The following is a 13,405-nucleotide window of genomic DNA, read 5'->3' on the forward strand; positions in this document are numbered from 1 at the left end:
GTCTTTTCAGTCCGCCTTTTCTCCAGCCATTAAAGGAGTTGTGGCGAAGACAGAATTTCACTGAAATTGCACCTCACACACAAAAGCACACTCGTGCACACAGTGGATGGGCAGGCTGCCATAAACACTCACTGATTCTCACATGCACAGACGGATAGGCAGACACGCACTGACGCACTCTCAAACACATATGTAGCCAGGTGCAAATACACAAACATCATCTTACAAAACTATCCTTACACCAATCACAACAACATAGTTAGACTTTTTCAAATGACCCAAAAATACAGCAGGGGCCTGTCCTGCTTTGAGCTCAGAGATCCATCGATCAAAGGCTGTTTTATTTTGCTGTAGTCTGTCAAGCTGTGAAACCGGCAGAATAATTAAAAAATCTCTTCTATTGATCACTGTCACTGAACAACGGTGGCATTCATCATCACAGCTCTGCTTCATGGGTTTTAAGGAAATGAAAGCTGTAACTCTAAACCGACGAATACCTCCACGTAGCCCGAATCCTCACACACTCCATGTACAGTATTTACAGCAGCCTTCCTCAGGCCGAGCTCATATTTGTATCAGCGAGATAAATGACTCACACATTAATTCCTTCTCCATAGACTGTTGCTTTCTAAGCAGAGATGAAATTATGTTGTCTGCTGAGTGGAAAATAGAGCAGCAGCAGTGAGAAAATGGAGTGCGGGATGATCCCTGTTTTCTGAGGTTAAACTGCCAGTTGGATGAGTGGTGGTCCTTCTAGCCTTGAAATGACAGTCAGACATCACCCTCTCCTGCGATCACTTTAATATCTCGCACCCTGTGTGACTGAGGCTGTGTTTACACTGGCACAAAAAATTGTTGCACACATGTAAACACAAAAACCAGCGCGAGATCCGATTTTTTCGCATCCGACCTGAGCCACTTCCAAATGTGGATTTCAATCGGATGCACATCCGATATCTGGACATCCCACCTACTGTACGTCTAAACACACATATCCTATTCTCCACAGAACTCCCAATGCGAGGGCGACATGTTTGCCCATAAATATTTTTAATGGTGTTTTAATGTCGACGTGCTGTATGCTCTCGCATTTTATTGAGATGGAAACTGGTAAGAAATTGCACATTCAGGAGCTGGTTGTCAACCCCTGCCCCGTGAATTTTGAAAATATAACAGCTAAAAGCTACATTATATTTCTCAGCAATGAGGTGATAACTTAGCAGTTTTTTTAATTAAACTGACAAAGCTTGTTCGCAATGCTTCCCTGCTAAAAAAAACAATAGAAGCCCAATAGAAACCATCACAGAAATTCCAATGGTTTCCATTAAAATACCATTATAAACCATTAGCTTTTTCCAGTAAAACCATTACAAAGTTCCTTTTTGTAGTGTGTTTTGGGCATTTTTCCAATAGGATTTAACGTCCCACCAATAGAATCCATCACATACCAGTAGACACCATTATAGTTTCCATTAAAACCAATACAATTCCCATTATAACCATTAAATTTCTATTGTGTTTTGGGCAGGGTTCTATTGCTTTTTTTTAGCAGGGTTCACAAACACTCGCTCGCTCACACGTGGTGCCGGTGCATGCGTTCGCTCGCTCTCTCTCTCTCTCGTTAATTAATTCAAATTCATTTAAATAAATATCATCTTTATTTCACTAAAGAATTCTAAAATAGTCTAACAAATTAAAATTAACGTTATTTTCCGGTCTTTATCCGTTCAGTCAGATTTTGTGCTGCAAAACATCCATGAGCCGTTGTCCATGCTGGCAAATAATAATGGCCATTCAATGTGAATTATATAAATAATTTTAATAGCACTGCCATTTAAAACCCGAGGGTCTACCATGTGCATAGTAAAGCGATCACTGCAGACAATCCTTTTGGGCTGGAATTAATGTAAACACAGATATCGGATACCAGTCTTGTCTAAAGTGAATGTAAACAGATGGGCCAAAAAATCGGATCTGTGCGTTAAGACTTGCAGTGTAAACGCAGCCTGAGAGGCAAGGTTACACTGAAGAGCTGCACATGGATCAGCTACAAATTTTGTCTTAAATTTAAATTATAAGAGTAAAATTAGTCTTTAATATTTGCCAATAAGATTAGTCAATAGGATTCCAGCCACGAGCACGTGACACAGCTATGTGAAGCAACAAAATTAATCAAACATTACAGCCAAACAGAAGCACATGTGGGCAGGCTCTCTAAAAACTCACTGCACATAATGAAATACATAAGGTTATAAACTAATTCATAACTATTAAACCATTTGAACATTATACTGATTATCTTTATGAAAAAGCTTGTTGGTTTGCATTGAGTTCACAGTTTTAATGCTCATGCTTGCTTTCATTTATTCTCAAGATCTGAGGTAAACTATCTACTATCTACTGTCAGTATGGCTATAAAGGTCACAAAATGATATTTAAACTCACATCAGACACTTTTAACATTGAATAAAGCACATAATCATTACCTGAGATCATCATTGTCATAGCATGTATGTTGTTCAAACCGCAACGTTGCAGAAATAGAAACCGTTTCTAAAATCGAATCCACTGTCACTCGTGGCATGTCTCTGTTACAAATGGTTAGGACAAAAACGCTGATTAACATGGAAAAGACACTTTTATTTCATGTCACAGTGTCGTGTCACATCTGGTTAGGACACAGTGTTAGCCATAGCTGTTTATTATACCTGTTCCAACATTGCTAAGAAACTAAGTTATAAGGCTGATTTCTTAAAAAAATCCTTACATTTCAAAAGAAAAGAAAAAACCCACATTTCTTCTATCATCAAGAAAAAACCCACTTTCTTCTATAAGTTGCATAATTTGAGGTATCATTCTTGCCCATAGCATGGTGCCGTAAAGTTTTGTCTGGAAGAAGAGTTTTTAAGAATAGTAGAATAGTAATGCCACACAAACATCTATAATTTAAATAGAAAGAAATTATTAAATTAAAATGTATTATTATTATCATTGTATTTAAATCTGTATTTGTGTCAGATCTGTTTTTGTGGTGCATCAGGATCATAGGTGCATGAAAGAAGCAGCAGGAGCACAGCGTGAGGAGTGTCAGGTGCTTGATGCTGATAGGAGGATTGTGTGGTAGAATGTTCCGGTGGGCATCTGCGGGAACAATAAAAACAAAGACGCTTTAGATGGGGCACACACTAAGCTCTGATTTAAAGGCTTGTTGTGACAATGTTTTAGACAGATTTGTGAAGGCAATGTGTCTCAGTGCCACAGGCACTCAGTGTGAAGGTCACTGGCACTGACAGCCACACAAACACACACTCTCATTGCGGTCAGAGTTGAGGCCCAGCAGAGACACAGCAAAATAGGAGGCTTTCAGTGGATTCTGAGATAAGCTGTATCTGAAATGAGCTCGAGGAACATTGCTACATGACTGCCATCTGCTGTGAAGCTGTGTTCATTGGGATAATCTTACTATGTCATCACATACATCTGTGTGATTGTCTCGATCACATACCATAACAGCTTTCAAACTGACTGCAGATCATACCAGACCTGTTTGTCCATTGCTTCCAGGTGGATTCAAAGTCTGTCTTCCATGACCGGGTAAACATAGGGTTGATAGACTCTGTTTGTAGAGGCCTCATCCTCCGTTCTTCAATTCAGCCCGCATAAAAATCTAAGATTAATATAGCTGCCAGCCCCCTAAAAAAATCTAACCTGGCTCTTGAAGCAATAAATAATTCTCTCAGCCACAACAGCTCATTTTCAGGTAAGAAGCTGAGTAAGACGACTGAAATCCTGAAACAGCCCCTACATGTTAGCCCTTGTACATTTAGAGTATTTCCAATTTTGGTGGTGGGGATTTGATTCATCCCAGGATTCATGTGTTTTGAGTCTGTCACTAAAATGATTAGATTCATTCGTTGATTTATTCAGTGTTTATTTATTTAGATTAAATATTGACGCTAGTAGAGGGTGACAAATTATCAGTTTTATGCGATTTTAAATGTGATTTTAAGTGAGTCAGTTTGATTTGTTAACAAGCCATTTGTTCATGACTGAAAAAAGTTTTAATATGCTTTTTTTATTTATTTATTTTTTTTATTTGTGTGACAACAAAGCAGATCTGTAATTTTTCCTCCATTGTGTGAACTGGTGAGCGTGACTTTTAGCAAGCTATAAAAAGTCAGTTTTGTAATGTTTCATCATGAGGTTTTTGGTTAGCCACCAAGGTCTCATTGGCTTCAAAAGTGATAGACTTCAGTGAATAAGAAATAAGAGTCAGTGTACGAAAGTGAATGAGAATGGTTTGTTCAAAAAAAACAAAACAAAAAAAACAGGTTCATTATCATGTCATTATGATGTCGCTACCACATGAAATGAGCAGCAGTTCTCTAATTAAACATGCAGCTTTAGCTCAGCAGATAATGCTCAATGTGTGTAATGCTGAGAATCAATGTAATGACTTTATTTGGAGGATCAAAAACTACCTAATCTATAAACCTGCTGATGTCTTCAAAACACACAGCTTGGGCAGCTACGACTCAGTAGCAGGATTAATGATGCTGTTCTTTTATTGAATTCATTACCACGCTCAGTGAGCATTAATAAAGCCTTAATTGTTCTGTCTAAACCCAATCAGCTAATTATGACTTTTCATTTCTTGAACTGCAACTCTGCAGTTTCTTCCATGCAATTCGTCATCTTTAGACTTTTAATATACTAAGGGTTCCTATTATGGATGCCAATCAATATAACAGAAAAAATAAATAAATAAAAAGCCGCACTGTGACTTGCTTTGAAACCATAAAAGTCACTTTTTAAACAATTTAACGATTTTTTATATGAGCAAGAGTTCTGGTATAGGCCTATAATTTGACTAAATATTAGGTATGCATTATACAGTCATGGCCAAAAATATCGGCACCCTTGCAATTCTGTCAGAAAATGCAACACTTCTCTCAGAAAATTGTTCCAATTGCAAATGTTTTGGTATTCACGTGCTTATTGTTTGCACTGCAACAACACACAAAAAAAAAAAACAGAGAAGAAAAGTCAAACTTGATAAAATTTCACACAGAACTCAAAAATGGACTGGACAAAATTATTGGCACCTTGTCAAAATTGTGAGAAATAATTGCTTTTGAAACATGTGATGCTCCTGTAATTTGTATTTAGACACACCTGTGGCAAGTAACAGGTGTGGGCAATACAGTAATCACACTTGCAACCAGTTAAAATGGAGAAAAGTTGACTCAACCTTTGTGTTGTGTGTCACACTGAGCATGGAGAAAAGAAAGAAGTGTAAAGAGTTGTCTGTGGATTTGAGAGAAAAAATAGTGGAAAAACATGGACAATCTCAAGGCTACAAGTCCATCTCCAGAGGTCTTAATGTCCCTGTGTCCACTGTGAGCAATATCATCAAGAGGTTTACAGCCCATGGCACTGTAGCTAACCTCCCTGGACGAGGACGGAAGAGCAAAATTAATGAAAAATTACACAGGGTACAACAGTGTCAGCTCGTACTATCCGTCGCCATCTGAATGAAAGGGACGCTATGGTAGGAGACCCAGGAGGACACCACTGCTGACACAAAGGCATAAAAAAGCCAAAACTTATGTGACAAAACCACAATCCTTCTGGGAGAACGTACTGTGGACAAATGAGACAAAAGTAGAGCTTTTTGGTAAAGGACATCATGGCACTGTTTACAGAAAAAGAAATGAGGCCTTCAAAGAAAAGAACACAGTCCCTACAGTTAAACATGGTGGAGGTTCAAAGATGTTTTGGGTTGCTTTGCTGCTTCTGGCACTGGATGCCTTGACTGTGTGAACGGTGTCATGAAATCTGATGATTACCGAAGAATTTTGGGGCACAACGTAGTGGTCAGTGTCAGAAAGCTACGTCTCCACCAGAGGTCATGGGTCTTCCAGCAGGACAATGACCCGAAACACACTTCAAAAAGCACTCAGAAACAAAGCGCTGGAGAGATCTGAAATGGCCAGCAATGAGTCCAGACTGAGTGGAGAGATCTCAAAACAGCAGTTGGGAGAATGCATCCTTCAAATCTGAAAGACCTGGAGCAGTTTGCAAAAGAAGATTGGACCAAAATTCCAGTAGAGAGGTGTAAGAAACTCATTCATGGTTACAGGACGCAATTGATTTCAGTTATTTTTTCCAAAGGGGGTGCTACCAAATATTAAGTTAAGGGTGCCAATAATTTTGTCCAGTGCATTTTCTGGGTTCTGTGTGGAATTGTATCAGATTTGACTTTTCTTCTCTGTTTTTTGTGTTGTTCCAGTGCAAACAAAAAAAAAATAACCATGTGAGTACCAAAACATTTGCAACTGCAACAATTTTCTGAGAGAAGGGTTGCATTTTCTGACAGAATTGCAAGGGTGCCGATATTTTTGGCCATGACTGTATATCTGCATTCATATTGGTTTTGGATGATAAAACTGAATTCTATTAAATGTATGACTGTTTCCACAAAAATATTAAGAAATTGTTTTGAACATTGATATAAATAAGAAATGTGTCTTGAGAAGCAAATCAGAATATTAAAATGATTTCTGAAGGATCATGTGACACTGAAGACTGCAGTAATGATGCTGAAAATTCAGCTTTGTCAACACAGGAATAAATTACATTTGTAATTCATAACAATAGAAAATAATAGTTTTAAATAGTATTTTACAATATTACAGTTTTTACTATAGGCCTATATTTAATCAAATAAATGCAGCCTTGGTGAACATAAGAGACTTTATGCTCACCATAAAAAAAAAATTAAAAAAAACATTGAAAAAATCGTACCCACCACCCCAAACTTTTCAACGGAAGTGTATAGTAAGATCATAGGATCCCGCATTGTTTGTCAATATGTCGGGTTTTACCTTCACAAATTCACAAATTTCCATAATGGTGAATCTCTACTCAATTTGGCCAGGTAGTTTAGATATATATTTTTTTATATGGTTCCTTTTATAACTATTCTTTGTTGGCAAAGCATCAAGCTTTGCTTGTCACCAAGCAACACACAGCGACAGCAATTTTCCCACCACCTTGGCCAATCCAAATTGAGAAAATAACATTTTGCTGGTATGTCATATGCACATTATGACATCCATATGTTGCGCCACTGCTCTCTTCGGTAATAGAGATAACAGACATCTTGTGATAATAAATCTAAAGTGTTCTCATAAGAGGCTTAATGTTCTTTCTAATCTGAGATCATTCCCTTAAATGGGAGCACTAGAGGAGCAATAGTGGGAATTTGATTTATGAGACTGTCATTTTGCTGCCTCCCCCTTTAATAAAACGATATGAAACCTGCCTTCATAAAAAAAAAGTGTTATGGAGAAAGAACAACTGAGAAACAGTAGAGCTGAGATATTTCAGAAACGGATATTACCAGCACTGACACAGAGGATTGTCTTGTTTTTGGCATTTTGTTGGAGATAAATGTTTAAGAGGCAGAGGAACCAGTAGAGCAATAAATGTGCCTGGATTATTACCCATGATCCAACTGATGTGGCTGCCAGAAACCAAGTGTGTGAAATCACTGATGGATGAGTAGCAGTTTATTCCATGTGAACAAACACCTTTTAAATTAACAGTGAAATGTCAATAATACAGTCTTCAGCGCTTGTAGTTTCATAGATCTGCTGAAACACAGATGTATTTTTTGTTTATTTAACATGGTTGCCAATTCTTAATAGTACTATGACATTTCTGTGAGGGAACAGACAAGTATGAGTCTCCTGATAGTTACAAATAATAAAAACTAGTTGTTATATTTGCTAACTTGTGCCTTGAGGGCACAATTGTTCTCTTAATATCGGACTACATATATGTGACCCTGGAACACAAAATCTTTCGGAATTGAGATTTATACATCCATCATCTGAAAGCTGAACAAATAAGCTTTCCATTGATGTATGGTTTGTTAGGATAGGACAATATTTGGCTGAGATACTATTTGAAAATCTGGAATCTGAGGGTGCAAAAAAATCTAAATATTGAGAAAAAACAAAGTTTTGATATATTTACGGTAAGACATTTACAAAATATCTTCATGGAACATGATCTTTACTTAATATCCTAATGATTTTTTACATAAAAGAAAAATCGATAATTTTGACTCATACAGTGTATTTTTGGTTATTGCTACAATATACCCCACATATGTCACATATGTGTAATATGTTTGTCTCTATTATGTGTCATAGTCAAATAGTATATATGTAAATTGGGATCCAAATTTGAAAAATATTGATTGAAGGAAAAAATATATATACCCTAGTAAAAAAGTAATGCTGTATATTTAAAATACATTTATTTTATAACATATTTATTGACATATCGCTCGACACTTATAAAAATTATAATTAAACTTTATTTGGAGTACAACTTGTGCACAATGCACATTTCTTAACATTAAGCTTAAAATGTATTTTAATGTCACTATCGATGAGTATTGTATGATCTTTGAATGATATCAGTCTTTAAATGCAAGATATTTAAAGTGTACCCGAAGTATACTTGCAATAGTTCCACTTTAGCACAATCATATATACTTCAATATATCTTTAGTTGGAATTTAGCACTACTTACGCACAACTAAAGTGCATTAAGCAGTTATTAATTTTGCAGACTTTAAGTATACCAGTTTAGTATACCAAAAGTACAATTGAAGGGTATTTTTATTAAGTACATAAATTTGTAAATCTATTTGTTATATACTTAGAATGAAATAAATACATTTCAAATACATTTTAGTATATTTATTTTTCACTTGGGAAAGTATCTTGTTTCAACTGTGGAAGGACGTCAATATAAACTATTTTTCAAGTTCAAGTCCACCAACATTAATCTACTCTCCTGTCAAAATGGCAGATTTGGTGTTATGATTGGTCAGATCGCCTGTCACTCAAACTCCTTGCCAAGGGTCAATTGCAGGCTATTTTTGTTGAGCACATAAATATGCTAATTTATTTGTAGTATACTTAGTATAAAATAAATGTATTTAAAATACATTTTCGTATTTTTTTTTTCACTAGGCCGTTATTTCATATAGTATCACATTTCTTGTGATTAATATACACTATTATTGTTTAAAAGTTTGAGATCGGGAATGTTTTAAAGTTTCCTATGTCTCATACTCACCAAAGCAAAAACATATACAAAATCACATTTTATGTTCCAGTTCACTTTTAATCATTAAAAAAAAAAATGTATTTACTCTCTCTCATTATGATGATGATAATGATAATGATGACGATGGTGGTAAACAAAATCTCATCAGTCATGCTGCTGGTGAATGGAGGAGTGCTGATGGTGCTTCCTTTGGAGGGAACGCCTTGGGCTTTAGTACCCTCATTAAGAAAAAGTAGGTCAGGCGTGTGTTCACCTCACAAGAAAGAAAGGCATACACACGTATATGAAGAGACAAGGCTTACTGTATCCGGCCTACTAATAGAAAAAGTGCCACAGAGTGAAGAGGACAATGAATATTGTTTGGCTTGTGATGAGGAGCCTGGGAAACAGGGGACGTGAGGAGAGAATTGGGTTTTCCGGCCCATCCCCCAGCATGCTCTGCTGCAGCAGCACAGTGCAGACCTGCATGATAGTGCCAGTGAGAGGGAGCGATGGGTCAGACAGGGTTCCTGTGAATTTAGTATTCTGCTCTGAGCCATGGCACTCCGAGGGTTTACGTTCACGCTTGCACTGGCAGCCTCACAACCGTAGCCATGGTTACAGCATATTTCATGCACCAATCACAGAGAGCGAGCTGGGACAGAAAATCCAATGAGGGCTTTTTGTCTGCTCCACTTTGAAGAACTGTCTGCACTCTGGACATGCTGTATCATAATGCATTGTGGGAAAATACTAAAGGATGTAAATGATGCAGATAGATATACAGTATATACAAAAATCTTTATTAAGGTTTTAGCTGTCAGTGTTTAGGATATGTTGTATATATGTGCGTTGTTTGAATGAAACTACTGAAAAACTTGAATTTGAGAGCATTGTATCTGAATTTTGCTGAAATTCATTTTAATAATTTATTCACTTACACCTTAAAAGAGATGATGTAATTATAGGTCACATATTTCTATGTAAAATAACCAAACAAATGTCTGTTGTTTAGAGTATTTGTTTTATAATATTTATTATTTATATATTTTATATTTATATATTTATATTTATTTAAGTGTATACTTTATATAAGTATTTGTCCAATACCATGAAGAAAACTGCTCAATATATTAAATAAAAACTAAACTAAAATGATTTATTTTCTCATTTTTATATAGTGCAGAAATGCAATGTATGTTGAAATGATTATATATTTGATTTTATATAATGATTTTAAACACCTAAGGTGCATGCTGTGTGCATGATTCGCACCAGAATAAATGTCAGGAATAAACATACTTTTTAAACAAAACTTTTTCATACTGATTCATACTAAAAAATAAACATGTTAAATATACACTTTTATGTATATGTGTGTGTGTGTATGTGTGTATTTTTATACATACATTGTATATTACAGTTAAAACAATCTCACACACACACACACACACACACACACACACACACACACTTGTTTGATAACCTCATAGTGATTCATGCTGAAAAAATAAATGTACTGCTTTTATAAATGAAAAAAGTACTTTAATTTTATAATGCAAAGAAATAGAACTATTGTTAGTGATTATTGAGAAGTTCATGATTTTTATATTAATTCATTTTCCTTTAGCGGCAGTGTTTTTCTGCATAATCTAATTAGTCTGAAATGTTTTGATCTGTTTTTTTTTTTTTTTCAATAAGTCAAAATGCTGGAGACTGGGATGCACTGTAGCTATATGCATTTGTGTTTGGACAGTCACAGCTGCTTTTGATGCAGAATTCAAGATGGAATGATTAAATCTAGTTTTTACAAACAGACACACACAATCTGCTGTCTCATATATAATCACGTGTTCTTACACTGGCAGACTTTGCTATTATCAAAAACAGCTGAGCAAACATACACACAGTGACACATGCACACTGATGAATGAGGCTGTAGCGCAAACACAGGCTCCTCATATTAACTTCAGACTTGCAGTTCAGTGCAAGTTAATGAATGTTCTTGTAGTTCAAGTGTATGTGGTTGACAGTATTGTCTGCCAAGTCCTTTGTAAAGCAGTTGATGTGGTCTAGCTGAAGCGAGGCACAGGAGAGCAAGAGACATTAACATCTGTTATCTATCTATTGATTTAAAAAAAATATTCATTCCGTTTTAATTCTACTTGCTTGCATTCAAATCCAAATGAAAGTTGTGTATCCTGTTTTTTACCTCAATTCTCATCCAAAAAAGGAATTGGCATTGGCATTTATGTTATTTTTATGTGTGTTATTCACAGATTTTCACCACTGCACCATGCAGCTCTCACTGGAAATGTGGAGGTTATATCACTGCTGCTGGAGTCTCAGGCCATAGTGGACATCAGGGACCAGAAAGGTACCAGATAAACATCAGTGTCAAGTGTTAACTTTACAATGGCACCCTCAAATGATATATTTGTCCTGTTTTGGCACACAGATGAAAAAGTACAGTATAGCTTTGGATCTCACGTCCATACAACCTGACACAGGCTTAACTCTACATGTGTGTTTTAGTCTAACATGTATTTTTTATTTTTTGCAGTGCAGTAATATTAAAAGTCTTTCCTTTCATATTCCAGGGATGCGGCCTCTGCATTATGCAGCGTGGCAGGGAAAGTCGGAGCCCATGAAGTTGCTACTGAAGTCAGGCTCCTCAGTGAACAGTCAGTCTGATGAGGGTCAGATCCCCCTGCACCTGGCTGCTCAGCACGGACACTATGACGTAGTGAGTGCACACTGCTACACACTGCTTCAACACCATGTCCACTGTTTTTCAAAGACTCCATATTAGTACCGGTGTATGATAAAAAATCCAGCATGCGGTTATGAATACTGACAACTTGGATCCAGAACCTGACGAGTAAATGCTTTGAAGCTAGATCATCCCACACACATGCATTTAATGAAAGGCACAATTCAGACACTTTTCCTTCTATCTGTCAATGTTTCTACCTCTTAGTGAAGAAGCTCCCTTTTAAAGACTTTGGTTTTTGTTTAAATGTTTAAACATGAGATAGAAATATGTCATTGTTTTGTGTGGCACTAAAGAGATGGGAAGTGTGGCACTGTTTACAGACTGTCCTGATAGTCTTGTGAATCCATCATCCATCTCTGAAATTATGCGTATATAGTAGGGGTGCACAAAAATATAATTTTGTTCAACATGCCAGTAAGCCATTAATACAAAGCACATATTCTGCATGACCATATTCTACGTCCCTAATCAATACATAAACTTAACAATTACCTTACTAACTGTTAATAAGCTGTAATTAAGAGTTTATTGAGGCAAAATACGTAGTTAATGGTTTGCTAATAGCAAGAATTTACAATAAACTTTCAGACTTTAATATAAAGTGTGACCAAAATTGTATCCTATAATGTCTAAAATAATTAATAAGAAACATAATTAATTAATAAATAAATGTAACGATAAAACATTGTGAGATTGAATAATTCTTGCAAAGGTGACAACTGTCACACGGTCTTGGTTGTAGAAAGAACGCACGAGGAAGGATTAAACATAGAGATACTTTACATGCAGCGCCGTTGCGCTCCCGGCTCGTAGACCTTTCCCGATCCCATCCCCCCTCTCTCTCCCACTTCACTTCCTGTCAACTTTGATCTGTCCTATCAAAATTAAAAAAAAAAGAGAGGCAAAAAACAGAAATCAAATGGGGAGAAGGGGCGCCGATTACTGTTTTGGGTCTCGGATTCTGATCAGGTGAACAGAATGAACGATGATTAACTAATCATGAGAACAGGAACTAAACCAAATAAGGACAAACAGAAACTTAACAGGAACACACGTGACAGCAACAAATAAATGTACTTAGAAAGTAATATTTTCAATATCAGCCAATATATCCCCTGTTGACAGATACGTTGAAATAAGTTATATATAAGTTATAAAATATTAAATGTAAATATTTATTCTATTCTATTCCATTATAATGGAATATATGTGCAGTATAAGATAATATCGGCTGGTAACCGATATTGTAGTAATATATTCAAATCCTAAGAAAAGAACTAACAGCTGGTTGCCTGTTTACAGTCTGAGATGCTTCTGCAGCACCAGTCAAACCCCTGCATAGTGGACAATGCTGGGAAGACCCCGCTGGACCTGGCTTGTGAATTCGGCCGGGTTGGGGTGAGTCACATGCTGCTTTTTTGGTCACTGTCAAATTACTACTACATCTTTTTCCTGTCTCTAATTGGCTTTTGTGTGTGTGTATGATCGTCTGTTTGCTCT

At 36.3% G+C, this 13,405-nt stretch overlaps 1 protein-coding gene across 16 annotated transcripts in view; it reads left to right on the forward strand.

Moving 5' to 3' along the window:
- caskin1 (CASK interacting protein 1) overlaps positions 1 to 13,405 on the forward strand; it is a 94,254-nt gene that overhangs the window by 58,025 nt on the left and 22,824 nt on the right. For all 16 annotated transcript variants that reach the window (XM_058771886.1, XM_058771898.1, XM_058771881.1 and 13 more), the window contains exons 3-5: positions 11,409 to 11,506; positions 11,730 to 11,875; positions 13,208 to 13,303. In XM_058771886.1, coding sequence (XP_058627869.1) covers positions 11,409 to 11,506; positions 11,730 to 11,875; positions 13,208 to 13,303 — 340 coding nt within the window. The remainder of the gene's footprint in view (positions 1 to 11,408; positions 11,507 to 11,729; positions 11,876 to 13,207; positions 13,304 to 13,405) is intronic.

The sequence above is a fragment of the Onychostoma macrolepis genome, chromosome 03, assembly GCF_012432095.1.
Source record: "Onychostoma macrolepis isolate SWU-2019 chromosome 03, ASM1243209v1, whole genome shotgun sequence".
Lineage (NCBI taxonomy): Eukaryota > Metazoa > Chordata > Actinopteri > Cypriniformes > Cyprinidae > Onychostoma > Onychostoma macrolepis.